The 27,411-nt window shown below is 37.9% G+C and overlaps 1 protein-coding gene across 3 annotated transcripts; it reads left to right on the top strand.

Moving 5' to 3' along the window:
• The first annotated feature begins 238 nt into the window (after window positions 1-238).
• Window positions 239-27,333, top strand: mta3 (metastasis associated 1 family, member 3). 3 transcript variants are annotated; one of them, XM_067488096.1, is made up of 19 exons: window positions 239-497; window positions 2,909-2,976; window positions 3,675-3,768; window positions 6,880-7,006; window positions 7,156-7,219; window positions 7,919-8,036; window positions 8,756-8,858; window positions 11,513-11,612; window positions 11,722-11,910; window positions 13,379-13,453; window positions 14,413-14,471; window positions 14,570-14,688; window positions 15,760-15,917; window positions 17,211-17,433; window positions 19,024-19,116; window positions 19,283-19,444; window positions 20,007-20,038; window positions 20,148-20,266; window positions 26,079-27,333. In XM_067488096.1, the coding sequence occupies exons 1-19, from the start codon at window positions 470-472 to the stop codon at window positions 26,245-26,247; spliced, it is 2,100 nt and encodes a 699-aa protein (XP_067344197.1). In that variant the 5' UTR covers window positions 239-469; the 3' UTR covers window positions 26,248-27,333. The 3 variants fall into 3 exon arrangements, 2 of the variants coding, with proteins under 2 accessions (XP_067344197.1, XP_067344198.1); XM_067488097.1 differs by having other exon boundaries at window positions 240-497; window positions 20,148-20,276; window positions 26,079-26,217; XR_010911843.1 differs by lacking the exon at window positions 26,079-27,333 and adding an exon at window positions 19,752-19,859 and having other exon boundaries at window positions 241-497; window positions 20,148-20,251.
• Window positions 27,334-27,411: the final 78 nt, after the last annotated feature.

The following is a 27,411-nucleotide window of genomic DNA, read 5'->3' as shown; positions in this document are numbered from 1 at the left end:
TCCCACTATTCCTGTATGTAAGTAACCGTTCATAGCCTATGGATACATTTCATCTTAAGGTTGAATAAATGTTATGTATATAATGTTTATTAACTAAAATACTGTTTGCAAATATTCACAGTCTTATATTCACAGATTTCTAAGGTAAAGTTTTATGTGAGTGTGTGTGTGTGTGTGTGTGTGTGTGTCTGGGCGTGCGCGCCCCCTCCTAACGTCAGCAGTGGTTTTTCGGGTTGATCCGACTTCTTTGGCTGCTGTGAGTTCACTGTATTGTAAAGGGTACTGTGAATCGTAGGAGGAGGGGGGGGTTGAATTCCCCAAAATCTCCCGATAGGGTACACATCTGGAGTCTGGACGATCATAATTTATCGCACCTTATACCCTTTAAGTAACTGAGTTTTAGTGATTTTATTAATTTATTCTATTTCTCTTAGTTTATGGTTTACGTTAACACTCCAGGAGGGCAGAAATGGCGGCCAACATGTACCGGGTCGGAGGTATGTATGTTAATGTGGAGCTTTTTATCAAACAGAAACCGTTTCAGTTTGGCATCCCATGGGGATTATGTGGCGTTATTTTAGTTCGCTTGCATTTTGTGGGGGACTACAGCTGCGCTATAGTCATAAATGCAGTAAGTCGCACTAGGAAAGAGAGAATTTATAAATATTTGGGATTCAAAATGGGTCAGGCCTCGCGTCTGTCGTGGCCACAGCAGCTAGCCGACAGCTTGCTAAATCGCTAGCTTACAATGTAAACATTTTTCAGTTGTCGGCACCTTTGTTGCTCCTATACTTTTCGGATTATTAGACCGGAGATACAGGAAACTCACACCCTGTGGGACTTCTCGACTATACGCGTGTTAAAAAAGGTTGGTAAAATGTTACTACGGGTAGTCTGAGGCTGCCTTTGTATTTGTCTCTTCTGGCATGCAGCCATTAGTACGAGCCCTTATTTAGCTAACGTTAGCTAGCACAAGCAATGGCTTCACTGATTGCCATTATCGCAGCTGAAGCGCTCGTTTTACACCATTTCAACAAATGTATCCACTAGTTTTATTACAATTAGATGCATGGTGTTGCTGCACTGTTCATCTGCACTCACAGCAACGGTAATTAATCAGCTGTTCACTGGCTAGCTAGCTCGTTAGCAATCTGCTGGAATTCAACATCAAATTATTGTCTCGATTCATGGCGTCGTTGCGTCGGTGTTGATTAATTTTCTTTACACATGGACCCCAGCTCCAGCTCTATGTAACGATTGTGAGTGATCTTAAAATGGCCCAGATACGTGAGTTGTCACATAAACAAACAATAAGCATCTATACCCAGGTGATATTTATTGGTCAACACTTTATCACTGCCGCATCAGTTTGCATCACAACCGTCCTGTTGTCCAGACGGTCACTTGCTCTGCAGCTCTCCTGCTGCTTTCAGGTGCTCGTTGTAAAATCTGACCTCTCGAACTTTAACGTTCATGATGCGGTCAGGTTTGTTTTGTGTGTTGTAATAACACGTATTTAATGTAACGACCTTTTAAAAAAAATCTCTTCTCAATATATAAAGCGTCTCTTGTGTAGGTTTGGGGAAGTAGGGTGTAGGGAAAATTATTATTTTCTTTATTGCGTTATTTGCAATTTTTTCAGTTCTTATATCATCTGTGAAAGTGAAAGTTGGTGTCAGTATTCTGCACTTTTGGTATACAAAGATAATTCACAAAGGAAAAGCAGGAAATACCCCTATGACAACTTCAGCTCCTGTTATTGCTACACAGTGTATTTAAATAAAAGAACACACCTGCCATCGCTGTAATTTACCATTTTATAACAATGCAATAATTGGGACATTATTTAGAAACTCTTGAAATATTTATTGTTTTTGTGTCTGGAACATAGTAATTATAACATTTCATCTGGTTGAACTTGAAGGCAACTTTACCATGGATTGAATTTTTAAAGTTGAATACACTAAATTTTAAAGTTAGTGTACTGTTGGGTCAGGCAGAGTTGAATCAGGCTTGATTTCTTTCTGCTTAAACTGAGTGAAATTATGTTTTTTCCTACTTTGTTTTTGTTGAAGAGCAGTAAAAAAAATGAACACATTATGACTTTGGTGCATCCCTTCATTCAGTTTGTTGATCTTACATAAATTATAAAAAAATGTGAAAACAAGCCAGCTCAGATTTGCCATTGCCCTGACCTGTTTGACATGGACTTTGACGTTTGCAGTGGCACCTGTTTTCATACCAAAATGTTGCATATGCATGTTTATAATTTGTGCACAACTACAGAAATGCATCATTGGGAGCTCAGTGTTTAAGAAATGAACAATGGGATGAGAAGCTGAAATGGGATGGTGGTCAGTCTGTACTCTACATATCTGGATTGTTTTTTTTTAGTTGTTGCTACAGGTTTAAGAAGCCTGACAGTCAAACACCAATCAGGCATAACATTAGCTATCTGTGCAATTTAATGAATCCAATCCAGTGCTTTCGTCATGTATATTAATTTTAAAAGGTTATAATTTCTCTTTTTTTTTGGTTGAAACTGTCAGAAAGGTGATAATTCTACTGTGTTTTTTTATTGAGGTCAAAGTGGGTAGGGAGCCATACTGTAGTTCATTATAAGAAGAGGTGGTTCTAATGTTTTGGCCACATATATTAAATGAATGAAGTGGCCAAAACATTAGAACCACTTCTTCTTATAATGCGCTCCAGTACGACTCAGCTACCCATTTTGACCTAAATATTAAATAGATAGTAGTAAATGAGAAATTTTAACCTTGTAAAAGTAGAATTCATAGCAGAGCAACTGTACTGGATTGCATTAAAATGGACGGTTGCTCATAATGTTATGCCTGATCAGTGCACATTGTCACACAGTGAAAAAATCAGTGTGTATTTTCTGTTGCAGATTATGTATTTTTTGAGAACTCCTCCAGTAATCCTTACCTGATCCGCCGGATAGAGGAACTAAACAAGGTATGGAAATCCTTTTAATTTTGTGTGTTTTTCCTTTTTATGCCAAAGGGTGAATAGCAACGATTCTTCTTAGTGTAGTCACTTAAGGTAGTTAAGAACAGACAATAGATAACATGGACTTTTGTATAATTACTACTGAAACATTTTTAACAGATGTATCCAACAAGCTGTTCTTGTGTTGTATTTGCACTAAGATACTCTGATGAAAGGCTTGGTCAATATTAAGCTGAAAGAGCATTGAGGCTGTTTGTTATAATGTAAAGACAAGAGATATATTAATGTGCATAAGTGATTTAAATGGAATTCTCTGCAGTCTGATGTAATATAATAACGCATTTGTGCAACAAAAATGCTGAGTGAACCTTGCATTTTAATTTTTTACGCTGTTAAGTTATTTTGTTCAGCTAAACACATACAATTATACACGCTTTTGCTGTACGCTTTTGCAGTTTTCTCAAACCTTGTACCCTCAGAACCATTCACTCTTCATCAGTTGTGGCATTTAATAGTGCCTGAGTCTTTTAGCCTGTCGGCCTAATTACACAGCTAGACAGTCAATCAATCATTTGATCAAAAGTGCTGCTGCTACTCTGGTCAGCTTGTCATAACAGCAGAGCTTGATGAGCACATAAACGAGCCTGGGCTCTTGGGAAATTAGAGGTTTGTTGCCATTTCTTTCTCCACTTTTTCTGTTTCAGACTGCCAGTGGAAATGTGGAAGCCAAGGTGGTTTGTTTCTATAGGAGGAGAGACATTTCGCACAGCCTCATCCAGCTCGCAGACAAACATGCAAGTGAGTAGTAACCCCCGTAACATTTGAGGATTTTTTTTTTATGTTTCCTTTAAACTCAAATGTAAAGATAAAATGAGAAGTGGATTAATTGATTTTTCAATTAACAGAAAATGAATTGGCAACAATTGGATTTTAAGTCTTGTTTCAAACAAAAAGTCCAATATGATGTAGGCTGAGTTTGGCTTCAGAAATGTGAAGAGTTGTATTTACCACTTTTACATCCTTGCAAAATGAATAACTTGTATACTTTGGACTGGTTATCTTACATTATGTGAGTTTATTCATTGCGATATGAAGATACATGAGAATAAATTGTTTTGGCATGCTTTACTTCACAGTTTTTTTATAAATGTTAGTTTTGGAATAATTGTGAGATCTGAAACCTAATGGTTGTATTCTTAGCTATTTATATTAAGGGAAAATGTCATAATTGGCTTTCAACAGCATGTCAATCAGACAGACTTCTACAGCAGCATATTAGATGTTGCTGACCTCTTTAGAGTTTAGTCCTATAGAAATTGTTTAAGTGAAATATAAGAATGTGTTTCAAGAGAGAGACAATTAGAGGAGAATGTGGAAGGAAAGGATGGTTTCTGTTATAACACCTGCTCTATGTGGGAAGCCATCAACCTGTATCCAGTGATGTTAAACTTGGACCATTAGTTCCAATAAAACAAATCACTTGTGACTTTCTGGGAATAAAAAGCTCCTTTCTGCAAAAGCAATCTCACAATTTTTATGGGTAGGATGAGTGAGATGAGGAGTCAGCAGCTGGAGACCCAGCAGAGAATGGTTCATAAAGTTTACACGACACAGTCTCACTGAGAGGAAAGACAGGAATGTATTGTGTGGCTAAATACTACTCTCTTACTCTCTCTGTGTGGCCAAACTGTTTGTGTAAAACCAGTCTTGCTGATTTGGCTGGACTGTGTAAACATAAAGCAGCCTTAAGCACAAAAGTATAAACCACAATATGCAGGGACTTGTGCATTGGTCATGATGCAGTGCAGTTCCAAAAGCTATTTGGAGTCAGTCATGTACCAGCTGGTCCACTGGGACAAGAACAACAATATAATTTAACTTTGCCTACCATACTGTAAATAAGGAGTTCACACCATTTATGGCACAGGTTAGTTTAAGGTGAAAACAAAAGCAAATCCAATAAATTAGATTTATAGGTATAAAACAGAATGTGCAGTTTGTGGGAGTTGAAATGTTTTTACATAACTCAGCTGTTGATCCAGGGGTTAAGGGAAAATGTAAAGGTGTCAGTCTGAATGTTAACTTTTAAATAATGGTAAAAACTAGGGATCGCTATTAAATACAAAGTAGTTGGTAGGAGCTGGCCTCCGACAAATTGTTCTGGGGCAGTTTTGTTTTGAGCAACTAAGTCACATCTGCTCCGACGCGTAAGTTGCTTTTCTGGTGTATCTTTTGCAATTGGACACGATAACAATGCTGATAATAGATATTTATTTCTTTTCCACAACTTGGTCTTTTTTTGTTTTGTTCAATAAGGAAGCCGGAAACAGCCAGGCACAGCTTGTCCTCCATTTTGTTTCAAATTTGTTTATGTGGTGGTGTAGTAAACCTGGGTGTGCTTCTGTTTCCACTGGACTCTAAATGGTCGCAATTGGCTCTCGCTTGACTTTTGCTCAAACTGCATCAGGGGCAATTTGCATAAAGTTGAGCCTTTCTCAACTTTCCCCTTTAGTGTAGCTGAGTGCTTTTTGAGTCTGTTGGGCTCGACGGGGGACCACAGTGCTGCAAAGGCAGGTCTCCTTTACAAAGAAGCAGAAGCCTTTTTTTTTTTTTTTCTTTTTCAAAGTCTGTATGTGTGAACGGCCTGTTGCTCTGGAGCCCTGTTTGCAAAAGTTTCCATCTGGTGGTTTGCTAGTGGAAAGCTTTCTGTTGAACAGTAATAGTAAAACGAACTTTCAGTTTGCATCAGCAGCGTCTTTACACAATAATTCGAGCTCTGATATATCAAAGGAGAGCAGATAAGAACACAGCATATATATTCTCTGTGGGATAACAGTAGCATAATGTAGGAGTGGAACTCCAAAATAGAAAGAGAACTTGGTAAATCTGAACCGAGCCTGGACTGACAAAGACTAGGTCTTAACTCAAGTGCTTGTCATCTACATTTATCTGATGCTGTTATAGGACATGGATCTGGGATGTTTCAGAATTTTTCTATGACAATCAGAACCCGAAAATCTGACAAGAACACAATTTTTATAGTTGCTCTGAAACCGCAAAATGGAAATATGGCCATCCTAGCGAGCGGGAAGTATATATTGTTATAATTTGGGGGAAACAGCTTGTTAGACTCACTTATGGAAGTGTTGCACTCCATTGTTTGCATTAAAAGCAACAGAAATCATGAAAAAAGAGCTAGAGATAGAAGCTCAAAGCTTGGCTCTTTACTCAGCATGACACAGCTGGCAAATCACAGCATGAAGTGGGTGGGAATGCTGGATTGATGGTCGAACCATCCGACACACAGTTCTAAAAAAGCATACTTGCAGCTTACAAATGTGAAGTTTGGGAAAATGGACACTTTAGAATTCTGTAGGATTTTGTAACAGCAACTGGTGTAACATATAGTTGCCAGTTTCAGATGGTCTTCTTCTGTAAGGCTGCATTGTGTGGCAGTGATTTGAAATATTTATCTACTGTATGGCATTATGTGCTGACTCAGCTGCAGCAGACCAGCCAATAGAAAATTTATGGTTGAAAACTGTTTCATTAAAATTAAATTTTTAAAAATATGTCTAAGCATAAAAGCTTTGGCATCTTTATTGGATGGCAGCAATAGTGATTGCAAAACCCCTGAGAGCCTTTTTACCAGCCTATTGTTTATATTGGAAGACAACACAATTAGGGAATATCATGAAAGCTCCTTGTATGATATCTGAGAGATAAATGGATGCATTTGGCTGAAACAATCAGACTTTGATCATTTTTTGGTCTGCAATTCATCTGTTGTAAGTTGTTGTCATGCTGTTTGTGTTTTTGCCTTTGCGACACATGGCTACCATTTAAGAACATCAGTGCCTCATCTAACATTATTTGCTGTAATTTTTGATGCATGTGTGTTTTTTGCAGAGGAGTTGGAAGAGGAGAAGGAGAACCCGACAGAGACAGAGTTAACAGAAAAACAGAAACACCAGCTTCGCCACAGAGAGCTCTTTCTCTCCCGGCAATATGAGAGTCTACCTGCAACACACATAAGGTACTGTGCACACACTTGTTATGGTCCCTGCAGTTCATCATGCTCATGGATAGTCAGTCATTTGGCCTTAAACACACCTAACAAGCACTGCTCACTACCTATATTTGTGTTTTATATAGTTTGTTCCTTCTCTTTCTTTCTCTATCAAGGGGGAAGTGCAGTGTTGCATTGTTGAATGAGACTGAAGCTGTACTTTCATACCTTGACAAAGAGGTAAGCCAGAAAAAAGGAACATTTTCATCTTTGTTTTTGATTGCTGCAGACTGAATCACAGTAGGTTTAGTCATGCATTTTATGTCAGATGTTAAAAACTGATGGAAATAACTTCTACGTTATTGTTAATAAACCAGACAAATATTAAAGGCTTTCAGCTTGCTCTACCACTGAGCCACCAGGGCCCCTATTGATAACCCAGACAATATCTTATTAATTATTAGTTTCTCCAAAAGCTTTAAGAAAACTGATAAGAAATGCCCAATATCACATTTCTCATTCTGAGAGTAAAACAATATTTTTTCACAAGGTGCAATCAGAAAATTTGAAGTTTGTTTAAAGAATTACCCAAAATGTTACATAATATTTCTTTTTCAAATGGTGAATTGAGTAATTAACTATTTCTCTCAGCTATAGAGGCCTCATTTTGCAGTTGCAGCACATACACATTCATACTAAAGCTTTTTTTATTTTGCTGTGTGATAGCAGATATTCTATTATGTGCATCAAATATTAGAGATGGATTAAGCTGTATTAAACTGGGGATTGCAAGTTTACCAGCTGAATATTTTGGGACTAATAGTGAGAATTTCCAAATGGATTCAAGGTCAAGATTCAAGATATGGAGGTGCACTGTTAGAAACCTGTGGCTTTAAACATGAAGGTAAATTTTATAATTTTGATGTTTTTTCCCTTCAGGACACATTCTTCTACTCGCTAGTATATGACCCAACACAGAAGACCCTGCTGGCTGACAAGGGAGAGATCAGAGTGGGGCCGCGCTTTCAGGCAGATGTACCTGAAATGCTACAAGAGGGTTAGTCGAAAATGTTACATTCCACATAATTGATCTGTGGCAGATTGTTATCATCTATAGCTTCATTATCCATGATCTTGAGTTTGTGTGTGATTCGTCCTAAAGGGTTACAACAGAGAAAGGGAGCTGTTTTGTTTAGTGAATAAGAACAGGCAGGTTTTCTTGAGGAAAGCACCTTGTTGAAACTTTAATGCTCAGGAAATCAGTTTAGTTGGTGTTAAAGCACATAATTGACTTGTTTATAAAGTGCTTGGCATTAACAATGAATTATATTGTCCCTTAACTCTAGTTTAACCCTCTTTTACACAAGTTTTGGTAAAGCTTCCGTGGCTGATTTGACTTGGAAATTAACCACCTCACAACTGGAGGGAAGAAATTTGGATTTTTTTCCTGCTTGTGTAAATAAAAAGTGTGAAAATGGTAAAACATCCAGCATGCTCATTGGAAAATTTGGCTGTTTGTAATGTTGCTTTTTGCCCATTAAGAATTGAAAAATGGAGTGAACAGCAGTGTCCTTATGGAAAAAAATGCTGAATTTTTAATAGATATACAGTATATATCTATAGATATAATATTGTACAATTAATACCTAATTAAGTTGAATTAAATTAAATGGATTTGGCAAAAGAATATCCACATCAGTCACTTACAAAAACAAAACAACACATTTAGTGTGAGGTATAATTCGGATTTCTTGTGCTGTTGTCTGTGTTCTGCAGGTGAGGAAGATGACAGGGACCAGTCAAAGCTAGAAGAGAAGCTGTGGTATCCAGAGTGTCCACTCACCGACAAACAGATAGACCAATTTCTAGTGGTGGCACGGTAAGACAATGTCCTGACCATAATGAGGAAACAGAAAGTTCATACAGTTATGTTAAGCTAGTGATTCAAACAGTGTTCTTTTTTCATCTTCCTAAAGTCTCCGATGTAAATATTCTTAGAATTGAAACTCTTACTACTGTGAAGCCGGCATTTTAAGGTGCCATTATTTTGTTTTCTTTGTGATCATTTTAAAATGTGGTTGCAATATTCTTAAATGCAGTGATGTTTTAAGTGGTGGCTCATATCTGAAATTATGTTGCACAGTGCCATTGGCCTCTTTCATTTGCTGTCATCACTGGAAGCAAATGCTAAGCTGTGCATCTGTTATCATTAGGCATGCGACAAAAAACATTTATTTGTTGATATCTTGAGAATTGTCCTGTCTTTTCTTAAACATACAACTAATCTAAAGTGAAACTAAGCCGTTTCAGCATTTTGCTTACCAAAACAGCTCTAGTTACACAGTAGGCTACTTGTGGGTTCACTTTAGTGGCTGGAGACAGTCAGATTAACAGCATAGCAGAACAAAAAGATCCATCATCCTGCCTTGATTAGTAAGACAACAAAGAACATGTCTGCACTGCAGCCTCAACCTACCAATTTATAGAAGATTTAGACACCAGAACCAACGTACGAAACACAGACATATTTTACAAAACCTGCTGTTACAGCTTACAGAGATGAGATAAAAAAAACTGTAAATGTGCTCAAATCTGTTGGAATCTGAGAATGTCCCTCACCTGCTGAAATGGACTTCTGGGTTATAACTAACAGTATAATCACGGTCTATTTGTTGATGAGACCGAACATTTAAGCCTTTGTTTTCCAAAATGGAGCAATGCTTGAAAACACTAGAGCTATTGAGACAGAACTGCCAATCATCAAGAGACATTGTGCAATTTAGGCACTCCAAACACACATTTAGGATAAATCAAAGAGTCATTTACAGTTTTACAGAAAACAAGTTAAATGCAATAGTAAATAGCAAATTATCATTTTTTCAGGTTTAGGGCTGTTTGTGCTAGTGTGTTAGTGCTGTTATTCTGTAGGAAAAAAATCATAACACATAGAGCAAGACCCAATTTTTAAATGTCAGTAAATGACTAAGTAAAAACTTATTAAGTGTAATCATAAATATCAAAAAGTAGCATTTAGCATTTTAGCATTTGTTTTTGCACTCCAAATTGTGGCAAGATGCATCCACTTGTGGCAAATTGAATTGATTGGATATGGTTTAGAAAGAGAATTGTGGTGAGCCATAGATTAGTGCAATGGTATAAAGTTATTTCTAAGCGTTCCAATGTTCCCAGGAATTGTCAAACAGAAGGAATTCACCACATCAGCAGCACTCCATCAGTCAGACCTGTTGAGTGGTTAGATAGAAACCACAACCCACTTTAAGTTTGCCAAATGGCATTTATAGCACTCTGAGAGCCAGAGGAAAACAATTTTCTGGTCTGATGGGACAAAAAAGCAACCCCTTCACCCCTTCCAAGCACTCTATGTCTTGTGAACACCAGGCACTGTTCATCCATTGATCTGAAGTAGGGCTGAGTGATATTGAAAAAGGTTTTATGTTATTAATCAATAATGTTTTTTACATCTGTCCATTGAAAATTATCACTATATAGTTCAAACAATTTTTCTTATTATTAGCTAAATATCCTGATGAAGCATTCTGAATAAAAGGTTTGTTGCTGTTGTTGGTCTAGCATTTGCCATACTGTCCTTCTTATATTGGTGCTTGCTTTTGAGGTGGTGTAATAAATTTCATATGTTTCTGGCAGAGAAATAGGACAGAGGAACCTTTTTTTTGCAGAATTATTTTATTTAAACTCCAAATGTGTAAGCTGGGCCTTCCACCATGCTTCATGTTCTACTTGTAGGCTTGTGTTAGTGGCAAATGTGGTCTTGCAGCTATATAGTCAGTGTTTTTAATTTTTGTTCATCTCTTCATTGAGATGGGACAGGATTTCCAGGAATTAATACTTGTGGTAAAATATCTCTAAACAACCGTTTGGAGATATCCATTGCTGGGATGCAGAAATGGAGATATCCAATTGCTGCAGATTCCTCAGTATAATAGATAGATAGATAGATAGATAGATAGATAGATAGATATTATACTGAGGAATCTGCAGCAATGGGAGGAAAGTGGAAATGCACAAAAAAAGAAAAAAAAAGAGGAAAGAGCAGTGGACTGAATTATAATATGTTACTAGTAACCCAGTGGGGAAGTGAACCACCATATTATATCAGGCCAAAAGGAGGGACATATTCTACAGGGAGAGAGGGAAAAAGTTAAGGGACAAAAGAAGGAAGCCAAATACGAAGAGGTCCTAATAGAAAATCTGTTCCTGAGTATGTAAGACCTGAGACTGGCAAGACAGTTGACCATTCAGCACACTAAGCTGAATCAAACATTGATTGAGACGCATATGACTGCAAATTCCATGTGGACACCATAGACCATCTGCTACTTTGTTTCTAATAACATGTTTTCACTTTGTCATGATGGGTTATATATCTGAATTAGTGGGCAGTAATTTTAATAGTATTAAATTTGCAACACAAAGGGTGTAAAAAAAGGGCTTTGAATACTTATTGAAGCCTTTGTATAATTTCTGTGTGGTTGATGGTGTTTATCTGTGCAGAGCGGTGGGGACCTTTGCTCGAGCGTTGGACTGCAGCAGCTCAGTTAGACAGCCAAGCTTACACATGAGTGCAGCTGCAGCCTCACGAGATATTACACTGGTTCGTTGGAGATGTGCACACACACACACACATATACACACACACACCCTGCAGTACTTGATCGTGACTAACATGATAGATTGTAACTTTCTGTGTTATTTTCCTGCAGTTCCATGCGATGGACACACTGCATCGTCATAATTATGACCTGTCCAGCGCACTGAGTGTATTGGTCCCAGCAGGTGGCCCAGTTCTCTGCAGGGATGAGATGGAGGAGTGGAGTGCCTCAGAAGCTGCCATGTTCGAAGAGGCACTAGAAAAATATGGAAAAGACTTCAATGACATCCGACAAGACTTTGTAAGTGTGAATTTATTTACTCTGGGTGTAAAAAGTCATGTCACCTATCAGTCGGTCATCTGCTGCAGCAAACTACAATGATGCCTAGATGAACTGATGCTTTGTTTTATTTTGTATTACAATATTTCCCATTATTGTCAAAAATGCAAAACAAGGTTTTTACCCAACTAGCAATAAATGTGGCTGATCTTCTTCCCTGGGGCTCCAAGACTGACTGTCAGAAGAACAGGAAAACATGCTGCACATTTAATGTCTTTTAGAAGTTTAATGTCATTTATGCATCAGAATGTTCCCCTTCTGTGTACTTACTTGTTGTCTGTCATCCTTTGAAATATGTCAGTTGCTCAGCATGTTTATGTAGTGTAACATTATTTATACAGCATGTCATGCTTCGCTAGGAAAACTGGTTGAAAGTGCAGATTAGAGGCTTACGCACACACACAAATTCATGTTTTTGAACTGTAAATTCATTTAATTTAACAATATTTTTAGAAATGTATGTAGATATATTGTAATCCTTTAATGTGTAAATAATAAACAATATTATTATAGATCTCTATGATCAATGGCAAATATATTATTTATTTCTTTTTAAAACAGCCGTTTCTTAAGTATTTACTGCATACATTTTTTTCGGGCAACTGGTTACATTTTCTTTAATGTTTGCTGTCTGGCATCTTAATAACTTTGCACTCTCAGACAGTCATTGTGGCCTCCTAAATAGTCTAGTAGTTAAATTCTTGATTGAAAGCAGCAGCTGTCAGCTCGAATTCACTCAAAGGGCTTACCATTATCCACTCTGTAGTTGTCCATATCTAATAGTCACAAGTCGACAAACAGTGTATATGGTGTATGAAATACTTTTACTAAGCATATGGTTCATGATAAACATAAGCCATCCACAAGAGACTAAAGTACTGGGAAATCTACCAAAAGAGGCCGTGTGTTTCAAGAATACCACAACTTTTTGAAATAGAGTTATATTCATACAGATTGATATTGCTGCTAGAGCAATTCGATACTTCCTGTCTGCTCAGTGAAAATGTGCAACAATGGGAATCTATTGTAATTGGCACAAATTCAAGCTGACTAAAGCTGCTGTTAACAGCTGAGTTTGAAGCCTGCAGGGGGTCACTGTTTAATTCTGTTGAGCCTTTCCTTCCCACCTATACTATACAATAAGGGCAGGATATGGATGTATGTGGTAACACTAGGTGCTCGTGAAAACATATTAAGTGTGTGAATCGCTATGTTTTGTCTGTGTGTGCCTTTTTGTCCTGGGCTCAGAACCTAGCATAGCTACTAGTGATCAGCCTTTGTGGTCACGATGCCTCTTCTTCATGAATATACATAAAGACTTTCGCACCCGGATGACAAGAACATGAGATATTAATATCATTAAGTTCTCTCTGTCTCCCTCCCCCCTCCCCCCTCCCTCCACACATTTTCATTCTTTCCACTTGTGAAGCTGCCATGGAAGTCTCTGACCAGTATCATAGAGTACTACTACATGTGGAAGACCACAGATAGATATGTGCAACAGGTGAGACTATATTCAAAACAATGAAATTAAGTATTTCTCTGCTAAAATGGCTCAAGTTTCATCACGTTATCAGCACATTTCGAAATACTTAAGTTGAGCTTTAGAAATGTACTTAAATAAAGCATTAGAAAACGACTGTCACATATTGAGCTTAAATGTCATTCTTTAACCCAAGGTAAAGTTAAGAGATTTATTATGTTAGTGTTTTTTCGTTAAATATAATTGAGATGTATTGTTAAACAATTTACAAATAAATTCAGTTAAATAAGTACACTCGCTATTGATTGTCATTGTTTGATTTGTATGACCACGATAAAGGTTTTCAGTTGTATTCTTTGATATTAAAAAGTCATTAAGATAAATTTAATGTAGTAAAAATTGCAGAAACCTGGCTTGCAGTCTGAGATTTAAAGGTACCCTGTGGAGTTTTTCTGTAAACAAATTTTGTCATTCATTCAGCACAGCAGTTTTTTTTCTGTTTTCCCGTGATAACAAACAAAACTGGGTCATACACTGCAGAGTTAGCAATAGGGAAAAACTCTACAGAGTACCGTTAGGTTGTCTAAAATAAATAAAAGGCAGCAAATATGAAACCTTTGTTTCATTTGCTGTTAGATATCAGGTTTGTAAAGTGGAGTTTTGCCTTGGTGTGTTGTTTACTATATCTGCCTGCATTTATTTGACATGTTTCACTAATTATGTTTTTAAAGTCTGGAATAGACATGAAAAACAAGATTACAAACTCAAATCTGCAAACTTCACTATGGACCTAGCTTAAAATGTTGCAGTGCTGTTGAGTAGTATTCCAGGAAATGCAGCCTGGAATACTACTTAACAGCAGTTTTGATTAGACCTTTCCCTCATGCGAATGCTTTTATTGTTAGAACTCCCACTGATTCTAATGCCATTCCTTTTTTTAATGAGACTAACCCTCCATTGTGTTTGTTTTCTCTGAGTAGAAGAGACTGAAGGCAGCAGAAGCGGAGAGCAAACTGAAGCAGGTTTATATTCCCACATAGTAAGTCACTTTAACACTTATCATTGCTTTTCCATGTAATGCACTGCCCAATGTCAATGTCTGTTTCTCTTATCTCTTCATTATCTTCTCCCTGACAGTAACAAACCCAATCCCAATCAGATCTCTATGACCAATGGCAAGATGGCGACAGTGAATGGAGCTGGCCCCGGGACCTACCATGCAGCAGGCGGGGGCAGGGCCTGCGAGAGTTGCTACAGTGAGTTGTGTGTTTGTGTGTGTACCAACTGTTAGAAATTACAACAGGTGTTGTATAAGAAATAGTAATGGCACAGTTTACAGTATGATCGATTTCACAAGTGAAATGATTGTCCAGTTTTTAGTTCTCCACCCTCACCCACAGAATGGGGGACAAACTGTACAGTTTAATGGCCACTGAGAGGTGGGCTAATTGTGCAGGGTGGGAGGGATTGTCAGGAGGAGTTGAGACAGCATTCTCCTATCAACCACCACATGTATAGGGTCCAGCTCTGCCCCCCAACAGAGCCTCTCTACTGATTAATTTGCAGAGACTGTCAGAATTAGAAGTTGTAGTACCTTTCGTGTTTCTGCCTCAGCAGACCAAAGCACTGGCCACCACTGACTCAGAAAACATCCGCAGCATGGTGCTGCAGACTTTGAGAGATTGGAGCCTCCATGGCCAACTTGCATAATTACACATCTTGGCCAGTGTTTTGTTGTCCCTGTCCCAGCTTTTTTGAGACATGCTGCCAGCATCAAAGTTAAATAAGGAAATATTTTTTCAAATAATAAGCACAGTTATACATTGTACATAGCATATGTTGTATTTCTGCTATTTACAAAATAGGTTCTAATTGATTTTGCAAATTATTGTATAATGTTTAAGTTTTTTGAAAATGGGGTTTGTCTCAGTAGAAGCTAAAAGGCAACCATTCAACATCTGAGCCAAACAAACAAACAAAATAGTCACGAAACATTTTATGACAAATTACTTTGATTTAACTTTATTTTAATTTGTTTTGGAGTCTGACTTAAATAAAAACAAAATCCATATATACTCACATTTTCTTTTCATCTGCCTACCATTATATTAGTGCAGACAGTTTCTTCAGATGTTAAGTCACTTGCATACTAATCTCAAGTCAATAAAAAGCAATCACGCTTACTCCTCCTTTTGTATGGACATTGAAAAAAGCTTGTAGTGAGAAAGTAGAGACAGTGCAAATGAGATCGCCTTGTTAAGTGTCTTGAGACAGGTTTTCAGCTGCGATGCCTCTAACAAGCATTAATGGGTTTTGCACATTAACAGCGATGCAGTCAGCCCAGTGGTACTCGTGGGGGCCTCCAAACATGCAGTGCCGCCTGTGCGTTTCCTGCTGGATGTACTGGAAGAAGTACGGCGGTCTGAAGATGCCCAGCAGAGCAGAGGGCCCGGAGGAGCGGACCTCCCCGATTCCGGCAAGCAATGTAATCTCAGTTTGAAGATGCACAGACATAACACACAAATAAGGCTGCCAGCAAGACCAAAACAACAGTTAAATGATGTTATATAAAGCAATTTAATAACTCTAGTCATTCTTAGACATTCTTTCAATTCAAAACAAAGCTGAAATCCCAACAGTTTCAGTTCTGTTAAATGGAACATCTATATACGCATTTGAGCTGTCGACATCAATTTTTCAGTAAGCTCAGGGCGTCACATACAGTACTTCACATATTAGCTGTTGGGAAATTTTGCTTCGGCCCCAAAATGACCAGTTAAGAAATTGTCTTCAGGAGTGAAATGTACTTTATTGTGACATAAAAAGACAGGAAGGAACATATGTATTTTTTTTATCTAAATGAAGGTTCATCCTACATTCTACAGCCTAATTTAAAAGGACAGTAAACTCTCATTCTGTTTTGTGACTGAATTCCTTTATTCACAGCTCATATTTTCACTTATCTGGACAGGAGAAGCACAGGTGTAACTACGAAAATATGTGATTTGATTAGTGTCCTTTTTAAAACAGGGCATTATGCAAGGCACCAGAACTCTTCTGTGCTTTTCCTGCCATCAAATGGGAACATGTTTGTAGTGATTAAAGGACTGTTATCACTATCCTCTGTTCGACAAACAACAATTCCACAATTTTCATTTACAGATTTGTTTATATATTGCAGTTATATCCTACCTTTGTGAAGAATACAATGCTGTTTTTGCTGAAGTTCTGTGAGATGTGTTGAATAGGATCACTCTCATCACTTGCTGAAAGAAAATTAGATTAAATTAAATTAGCATTGACAATGCTGATTGTCAAATGACAATCAAGGCAAATCAACACTGGACTGAAACTTTTTTAACCTTCATAAAACTGAGGTTTCTTACTGACCTGTTTTCATTGTAAGTGAGTACATTTTTCAGGCATGTTTAAAAAAGCAATAGCCAAAATAGGAATTTAGCCATTTTATTACCTAGAAAAAAATTTGAATTTCTGCTTTTGTTTAAGTGACATAAGATTGTACAGCATTCATAAACTACAGCTTCCATCAGCCTTTGGCATTATACTTTTGATTTGTTTTGATTAGACGTGATTTGCATGCTAATATCACAAAAAGTGGACAGTGGTGGGGGACTGACACACCTTTCAACTGGCTAGTTAAGAAAACAGTTTTTTATTGCCTTTAAAAGCAGAACGCAAAACTTTTTTTTTTAAATTATCTCCCTTCTGGACAACCATATTTATTGGCCTTTTCTGTTTCTCCTTCTTCGCTCTGTAGGAGTCTCGCTCACGAAGTCACGCCCTTCGTCAGTCCAATCACATGGTGCCAATGCGAAACAGTGGCAGCCCCAAGTCCTCCATGAAGACCAAGCAGGCTTTTCTGCTGCAGGCTACCCGCCTCACCAAGCTGGCCCGGCACATGTGCCGTGACGTCATCAGGCTGCGCCGCGCTGCGCGCCGGCCCTTTGTCCCCATTAACTGTGGGGCCATAAAGGCAGAGTGTAAGAGCTCTTTCAATTCCTCCTAACTTCTGCCACATGGAAACATACACACACACCTTCAGACAAAACACAACATGCAGACATGCAAAAACACAAGCACACATTCGCCACCCCTCCTCACCCTGACTGCCCCACCATCAACCCCCATCTCTGCCTGTTTCTGCCCCTCCATGTCCTGTCTGTCTCTCTTTCTGTTTTTATTATTATTGTTATTATTATTATTTTGGTTTTTGTATTCTCCCATCCCCTGTTTCCAATAAAGACTGCCTGTCCTCATAACTATGAGTTTTGATCATCTTTTCATTCGTGTTTTTATTTTTTAATTCTTTTATCTGTTATGGTTCTTAATCCCTGAACTGAAAGCCATTGTAATTGTACCAAAAGATTTATTGGATTCACAGGGCTTTTCTACACCTGAAAGTACACACACAGTAACAGATTTTGCTCGTGTCATGAACACATAGATTGTTCTAAGATTCATTCCAAGTCATAATCTAGTCTGAACAATTAGGTAGAAATTAGATCTAGAGAAACTATTTTATTAAGAGAAGCTCTATTTTGCACGGCGCCCTTGGTTAAGGCGTGCCCACTCTGTGCTATCATGTCTGAACAAGTCGTCTCAAACATGAATCCTTATTGTAAATAAGTGAACCTCAGCTTCAGTGTGTTTGCGATCACATTTTTATCCTTGGCTGGTTGCATCCCCCTCTGTAGATCACTCTCAGGCCATAAGAAGTCATCTACTGAACGATGGTCCACCATGCCATACGCTCAGCTATTCCCCTTTGTTCAAATCATGCAATATTCACATGAATCCATCTTGTCTCGTAAATCCTGCGGTCAGGATTTGCCATTCAGAGCCACCCCCACCCCCTCACCCACTTTGCCTCCTCGTCGTTGACTTTGCAACGACAATAACAACTGCAATATTCTCATCTCATCTTCTACCTCTTTTTGCACTTTTCTTTCATCACTGTGTGAATGTGAGAGTACACCTCCAATAAAGTCACACCTGAAAGCATCTCTTCTGAGTCCTTGTGCTTCATGTGTCCGTGTTTTCTGTTCATCAACTCCACCACACTCAGAGGAACCACAGCGGCACGCCTTCCCTTCCCAGCATGGACTCAACCTTCAGTGCCTGCCTTCATATTTTGGTGTATGTGTGTTTACAGTATTTCTTTGTGTGTGCATGTAAGCAGATACTCACATCTCTGTATTATGCATGAGGGAGAGATTAATTTTTAGTGGTCATGTCTTCCCAGATAATAAGTCATTGCATCAGTATTTGCTAACTTGTTTCTTGAAGGGATGTGCTCACTTGCATTGACTCCTGCATTGTGTTGACCTAAATTCATTCAAACACATGACAAAAGATCATTTTTATCTACATAAAACATCATTGTTAAAAACAAGTCAACAGATTTTAAGGCTGAATTTGTTCATTCCACTATTTCAATTGCAGCATCTTGCAGAAAGGGTTAAGGAGTATGAAATATTCTTGGTCAGTCAGTCAGGAACAGAATGTATCCATACAGTCTCAAAAGCAGTGCAATGGTGTGTAAAATGTGTGTGTATGTGTGTTTGATTTAGACATGTTAAGGGTGTCAGAAGGGCAGGGGACTCGCTTACCCCAAACCAGAGCCACCCAAAGGAGCACTCTGACCACTGTCCTGCAATTTCTAGGTAAATCGACTCAGAATCAAAATGTAGCACCGTTATCCAAGTCTATTTATATTATTTTGCTCTATTGTTCCGAAAACTGGGGTCAGATCAATAAAATATGAGTAGAAAATATCCAGGGGGACCATAGGAGCCAGTTGATGCAGCTCCTGTGTGGTGTCTCTTCCAGAGTCCCGTCCGGCAGCCCACACCCCTCGCTCCCACCGCACTCCGGGCTTGCAGACGCCTCCGCCTCGACGCCTCCTCTCCTCTCTCCCACACGGGCCTCACGGCATGTTGGGAAAGCGCAGCTACCATCACCACAGCAGGGCTGAGCCTGAGAGGCGCTCAGGTACACACACAGACACACATTTCTTTAACATAGAACAGCTGAACTAATTCCACAAAAGCAATTATGACATGTTTTTAATAAGACTCTTACTGCTTAACTTAATCCTGCCCACGACCAGAAAGTCCTTACTTGTCCTGTTAACCCCCCATAAAAGTGGAAAATGCATCCCCTCCTGTTTTGAATGAACCTTGGGGACCAAACAGCTTTGATATCCAATGTTCTTATCATCATATTGCTTGATAAAATCAAATTAGTAGAGATACACTCAGAGTTGATAACCTTTTCTACCATTTCTTATCTAAACTAGCTCGTTGGAGAGAATGACAACTAATTCTAATGAAAGCGAATCAGCAGATGGGGGTCATTTGGATAATTTGGATGATTCAACTTCAGTCTGACACTTTGTTTTTTATTGGTAACTTCACTATTCTTACTGAAATTGAAACATTTGTTGCACCAATTGTACCTAGGAAAAGAAACTAATCAATACCTTTCACAACTGTCAGATTCCCTCATGCACACTTTGCATCTTTCTCTCACTGCTGTGACTTTGTTTTTGCAGAAAACCCAGGTACAACAAGTGGACCCCTCCTGGTAGGTGTCTTGTAATCTTTTTTTTTATTATAAATTTTTTACCATATCCTGCACAATTCATTCCCTGCTTGTTGTAAAAAAAAAATAGCATTTTACGGTCTATTTGTAGCACAATGGACGCAACAGCACCAGTGGAAACACCCGAGGTGGAGTGATGATTCGCAAGAGACGCCCCAACTGGATCGATGCCCCCGATGACAGCTTCTTCCTCGTCACCCGGGAGACCAGGTAAGCAAAGGTGACCCCTTTCTGACCTCTGATTGGATGACTGTGTGTGAATGGAAATCAAGTGTTGTGAGACTAATGATAGCACAGAAAGCAACTGATTTGTGAGAGAAAGGATTTGTCTTGTGACGAAACACAATTAATTTCTGAGTCTTAAATAATTAATATCTGTCTAAATTCAACTTAAATGACAGTGTTTGTTTTGTCCAGAACAATCATATCCTGTCTCACCTGTTCAAACTAGGCTGATAAAAATGGTAAACGTTGAGATGTTGACAGACTGAAATGAGAAACTTCTGTGCTCTTTTTATTTTGCGGAACAAAGCAACAGACATTTTTTTCTTAAATATTAAAAATATATTGTATATATACAGGTCGAGCTATCACTGAATATATTAAGATCATGTCCTCCATTTTCCTGGATAACATGAGTTTTTCTGCTGTTAAAAAAGTTCTAGGTTAGACTCATTGCAAATACATTTAACTATTTTAGGTAAAATAAGCAGGTGAATTCTGCATTTCTCTGCATTTCAAGACGTAAGAAATCTGAAATAAAATAAAACTTGAAGGAAAACCTTTTTTCTTCTTTTTATTTGTGCTCAGTGCTGGATTACACCAAGTGGTAGTGGACTTGTTGTTAAGTTCATCAGCCTGAATCAGCTCTGTTACTTCTATGCTTCACTGGCTGTGTGGTGTCAGGCATAGTAATGTGTGTGTACTATGAACTTTGTTGATCCTTTCATTTTTCTTTTAAAAATAACTTTTAAATTTTTTTAAAATATTCAGTAAAATGTCTTCGACATGGTTCTCACACAAGGAATCCATTTGACTTTGGTGAATCTCCAGCAGCATAAGGTTTAAATCAGGGGTCACCAACCTTTTTGAAACTGAGAGCTACTTCTTGGGTACAGATTAATGCAAAGGGCTACCAGATTAATACGCACTTTTGAAATAACAATTTTGCTCAATTTACCGTTAATTATATGTTGTTATTAATAATTAATTAAATTAAGGATATTCATCTATTTGAAGACACAGATCATGTTAATGATTTCTCACAATAACTATCAAATGTGATTTAAAAAAGAATAGCAACAAAAAAATTAGATGCAGCTCATCGGTACCCACGGGCACCATGTTGGTGACCCCTGGTTTAAATTTAGTTTGAATGAAATTTCTTGACATTTCTAGGGTGCATTAGTATGAGACTTCACACAAGCATTCATGCCCCCCTTCACAATACATTTGGTAATTCTGTAAGTTCGCAGCTAGCACCATTATCAGTTGGAAAGAAAATTATTTGTCCAATAATTAAATATCTGATAAACTAATGTTGCAGCTTCTATCACGTCAGCCATACTTTGTATTTAGAGCAAAATAACAAATGTCACATGTTAACACAAAACTGTAAGCAAAGGTTATACCTGCTATGTCAGCATGCTGAGAGTAGCATTTAACTTAAAGCCCCACCGTTTGTAAGTACAGCCTTGAAAAGCTGCTAGTTTGACTGTATTCTTAAATGTAGGCTTAGATGATTCATTTAGTTGTTGCTGAACAAATTAAATGACCTAAGCTGCACCTCGGGCATCGGTTTGCTATTGTAATCACATCGTGGGGGTTTATTTTTAAGCTGAGCTCATCTGAAAACAGCTTTTGAAAAAATACCTTGCTAACCTCCACAATTCTGCTTACAGTTGACTTTTTTGTAAACAAGCTTTTATTACTGGGAGAAAAAGCTAAATATCTCCGACTATTTTTATGTTGCAAATAGTTTGTTAGCACACACTTTATTGTGGAGATAATTACATTTAGAGTTGAGTAAATACACAGTTATGTGTTTTTGCACCAACATATTTCTTTTTCTCTTCAAACACACACACACACACACACACACACACACACACACAGACACACACACACACACAGATACACACTCTGTCTCAAACACTCATACATACAAGCATGTGTGCATAATGAGTCAAGGTTTTCATGTCTGCATGTGAAAGAGAAAGATGTTCTTCCATTAAGCCTTTGTCTAAATGAGCCATGGCACCCGGCGCTCACAGCCACCCTCGGACGATAGGGGCTAAAATTAGAGCAGCTAACTGATGCAGATGGGTGAGTGAGGAGCCAGGCACCGCTGGGGCCTGAGTGGAAATATCATTACCACATTAACTATGGCTGTGCTCGTATATATCACTCACTTATGACTGTGTGTGAGATTCTGAACAATGTACACTTTCTCTTCTATTACACTGTCAATTACACTTCTGGTAGAGGCAATTAATGCATTTCTAGATAGTAGACATTAATAGATCTCCTCTGAAAGGCTGCTGCTTATGAGAGATGATTGGAAGTTTCATTTTCCCCCTTTGTCCTTTTCTTTTTCTCTCTCACTGTGTCTCAGAGCAGAAAGAAGGAGTGGTAGGCTGGGGTCTGAGAAAAGAGAGAAAAAACAAGGTAGAAACAGAGATGGAAAAGTAATACTTGCAGCATAGCATAGAGAAATTAATAAATGGGACAAACACATGATAATAAATAACAGTCAAAAAATAATTACAATATAAATTACAGTTGGGTGCAAAAGTTTGCATGCCCTTAATTTGAAATGGCAAAAAGTTAAAGATTTTTTTTAATAAACATTTGTAACACTGGATTTGTTTAAAAAACGTATTGTGTAATGCACAATAAGGTGGTACGAATATTTAGCAGGTTATTTGTAATAACCTGAAATTAATAAAGGTAGTTGTTAATACATTTTTCGAGCGGGATGCAAACACATGCATCAATTGCGTTTTTATTACTTTGCCATAAGTTATGTTACTTATGATGATGAAAAAACATTATTACTAACTGAACTGCATAATAATTATGCTGGGTTTAATATTAGGTTTGCAGCCCCTTTCACTGAAATTCCATGTAGGGGGGGATCAGACTTAACACAGTCAATCTGTAAGCTTTTAGCTAGCACTATGAGCGGGTGAAAAAAATATTTCATCCAATAAATAAATATCTTGTAAACTAACATTACAGCTCCCATTAGCCACAAACTCAACCCTAAACCTAACTTTAAAAAATAATTATAAGAAGAATAATGCACATTCAGTTATTGCAAATGTTCCTAAAAATGGTCAAGAGGTGTATGAAAAACCTCTAGTAAAATATTAAAAACTATTGCATTTCTCCTGATATATAGTTTATAAATGAACTTTAAATAATTATTTATTAGAAATATTTAAAAATATATTTTAAGCAACCAGAAGTTGTCATCTGAAAACTTCCTCTCATTTGGAGATTTTCAAGTAGAAGTAGAGAGATATGGACTTGGTGGGCAGAAATTATTTTAATAATATTCATATGCATGTACTCCCTAAACAGAAAGCATGTTGGAAGTCAGTAAAGTCGCCCATAGGAACTGTATTTAATTAGAACCTGTTTCATAAAATTAAATTACCAAATGATGCCATATTTACATGTAAAGACAAATGATAATTCTTTAAACTAAAACACATTTGAGGATTAAACTAGTGGTTGTAAATTTTTCAGTAGTTTAATTTAAATAACAATTAGAAGCTTATTAAGGTAAAATTGTACAACCTACAGATTTAATACAGATTAGTGTTACACACTTTTTTCTTTCTCACTTTCTCATCATACATCTCACAATCCCTTTGTCTGTTGATTGGGAATCACTACACTAAACTAGCAAACTGTATGTAAAGAACTTCAAACCACCACAACCAGCTACAACAGCTGTTGCATCACCATTAATAGTTTCTTAATTTCATTCATAATTATATATCAGTGACAGGGGGTATTTCTTGTAATACCTAAGTACTGGTACTCAGGATCTTACTTGCAGTGGCATATTATTATATTACAGTATTGCTACTTTTAACTGAAAAAGGTTAAAGGATCATGAAATATCCAATATGAGACACAGAGAATTGTTTTTGGACACAAAAATAACAAAAGTGATCATCAGAAATGGAAAACATTAGGAAACAGAATGAGAGGAAGCGAAACAGAAATGCAAATGAGACAGCTTGATATGTTTGAGGATGGATTTACATGTTTGCTTTCCACTTCCCGATGAGCAGCTGAACAGACGAACAGCAGAGCCTTGGATCATGTGCCATCAGAGCTGAATCCGTTCTCTCCTTTTCCAGTTTATATTCTGCTCTAATTGTCAATACGTGACAGTTTCATGTTGTTTAATAATCAATGTCAGAGTACATTGTGTGTTTTCTGACATTTACTGTACTGGATGGGCATGGACATAATGTACACAGTGTCCTCTTCTGGTGCTCATTTTCTCCACAGCAGGGATCTGGTGAGAACTAATGTGTTTTCCTGCTTATAATAGAAGAAAAAAAAATCCCTGTTGCTGTTGACTGAGCATTGAAAGAGGAACAAATCACGATGTAAACTTTGCTGCATGCGCATTAAATCTGAAAGCTATGAATTATCACCTATACATTGCAGTTATGTAGCTTGTATTTGTCTCCAGATGTATTCCATTAGGGCTGTGTCTAACAGTTAGCGCAGTGGTTTGCTAAATGAATAGCACAGCACAGAGCCCAACTGCAGTGGAAATCACCTTTGAGCTCCTTCTCGAGGCCTGAAAATCCTGCAGAGACATGTATTAGCCATTCTGTTCTAAAAATGTGGCTCTCTGCTTCAGTGAATCCTCCTGAAAGAAGAAAAATTGGTCGCGTCTAATTACTTTCCCAGCAGCCTAGAACCTCTATTTGGTGCCCTTAAACAGACCCTCACTGCTCGCATTTAATCATTTTAACAGACACGTGGCTTAAAACAGAACTGAATGCACCAAAGACAGTGTTTTTTTTTCAAGTTCACATCGATTCTTATGTGTTTTTTATTTACCGCAGACTGTTGCCAGCAAATTGCAATACAGTTCTAATGGAGAGCCCATATGTGAATCCAGTTATAAAATGTAGCAATGTGTTAATAATTTATTATCTATTAAACTGATTATTTTACTGACACAGTAATAGTCGCAGTTTTCCAAATCACGTCCGTGCAGTAAAAAATGCACCTTTTCACCTCCCTTGCTGAGAGTTGCTGGGAATTTGCTACCAGAAGCCAGCGAACTTAAATTAATACTGGAAACGGGAAACAGCTCACCTGGCTCTGTCCAACCTGCTCACTGGTTACCAAGATGTATCTCCTTTGTGTAACCCATAAAAACTGACACACAACCCCCTGCAAATTTATGTTTCTTTTCTTTTTCTTTTTTTTTTGTTATGTCATGATTTCTCACCCACATTGGTTTAAAAGCTGAGACTGAAAGTTGGACACAATCACTAAACAAACTGCGGCTACTGTTTTATCTACTACTGTTCTGTAGTGAAAAAGTTTCTAATCTTTTACTTAATTAAAAGTAAAGAAGTGTTATCGTGACAATGAACTTTAAGTACCAAGAGTTTAAAAAATTTAGCAATATTTGAATATAAGTTTGCATAAATGTAATATTGCGGCTGATATTTGGAGCTAAGTGTAATGTTATTTATATATTTACTGTTGGATACTGTAGGGCGTAACCTTTAATAATACATATTCAACCTAAATTAATCTGAATCATATAAATGTGGTGGAGTTTAAAGTGTTTTTGTCACTATTCTTTCATATCAGAAAGAAAAGTACTTGAGTGAATATATTTTCTGAACATTGTTTCCAAGGTTAATAATAAAGCGTCAATCTTCATTAATTTGGATTTTGTCCCCCTCATATTAACTTTGCATCAGTGTTTCTTCTTCTGCACTTATGTGCTGTCTTGTCTCCACATCTCTAGGAGGGCCAGACGACTACTGTCCCGCTCCCAGCTGAGGCACGCCTGCCGGCAGCCCTGCGAGCAGATCACCCTGCGTAGGGCCTCCCAGGTCCCACCACAGGGGCTTGTTTTGGCCCCTCCACCTCACCCCAGCCTGAGGATGCGAGGCCCCATCGTCATTCATGACTGATTGAACATTGACCCTCCAATCTTCACACCCCTCCTGCAGTCACACTAAAATCTCCTCACTTTCTACTCTCTCATTACATGCCCATCCCCCACCCTTTGCTTTTAGTTCTACAAATACCATTCAAATCTTTGAACACACTTAAACAAGCTGTCTACAGGAACAGTTTGGCAGCAAATGGATGCGAGGAACTTGTGATGCAGTTGAAACATACATGACTCGAGTGGTCAACTGGAAACATGTTTGTGTGTGTACATACTGTATTCGGATACATGAGTGTGTGTGTGTGTGTGTGTGTGTGTGTGTGTGTGTGTGTGTGTGAGAGAGAGAAAGCGAGAGACCGTTCTAGTAATACATGAGAAGGATGAGGGGATGCTGATGTGCGATGCTCTTTTGGGTGAACGTAACGATGGATTTTTGTGTGACTTTTGTGTTGATGGTGAATTATTGTGAAACTTTATCAGTTTGTATATTTTGCTGAGGGAGCTGTGCTGGGGGCATGGGATGGAATTTGGGGTGGGGGGGTTACATTTATGATGAAAGACATTCTTTGAACTCTGGAGGCAAATGTCACATGATGTGACGTTAAAAAACAAGCACCACGCTGAGACTGAACTAGCGGCCTTTTAAGAAACGACCGCTTTAGATTGTGTTTTATCTGAGGGTTTTTTTTTTTTTTTTAACATACATCTTGAATATAAAATCAACGCTGGTGTTGATGAATAATTACCTGGAGACATTATTTCACAAACCTTCTATAACATTTCTCCAAAAACCTGTCAGTTATGACCAAACTGCAGTTTTGGAAATATAATAAACAAAGAAAAGCAGCATAGCGCTAAGCCTCCCTCATGAACCTGTGTAAAATATACTGTATATCTCATTACAGCACTGTAAATCTCATCTTCTTTCTATGGTCGACTGTACCTACCTAGCCCTAATTTGGGTACTGAAGCACTTCTTTTGCAGCAGAAAAGGGCATGGATCTGTCATATTTTCCTCAAGGCTGTAATTTGCTGGCAACATTTTGATGCATACATACTGGCAAGTTTGTCAGCGGCTAACAACATCGATCAATCGTCCCAGTTTCTCTCTATTCCAGCCCTCGCTGTCTCCCGTGCTGCATGACAACATTGCTAGAGAGAGCCTCAAAAAGTTGCCAGTTAA

Source organism: Channa argus, chromosome 20 (genome assembly GCF_033026475.1).
Source record: "Channa argus isolate prfri chromosome 20, Channa argus male v1.0, whole genome shotgun sequence".
Lineage (NCBI taxonomy): Eukaryota > Metazoa > Chordata > Actinopteri > Anabantiformes > Channidae > Channa > Channa argus.
The sequence above is the reverse complement of the archived record's forward strand: the minus strand, read 5'-3'. Positions and strand labels throughout refer to the sequence as shown.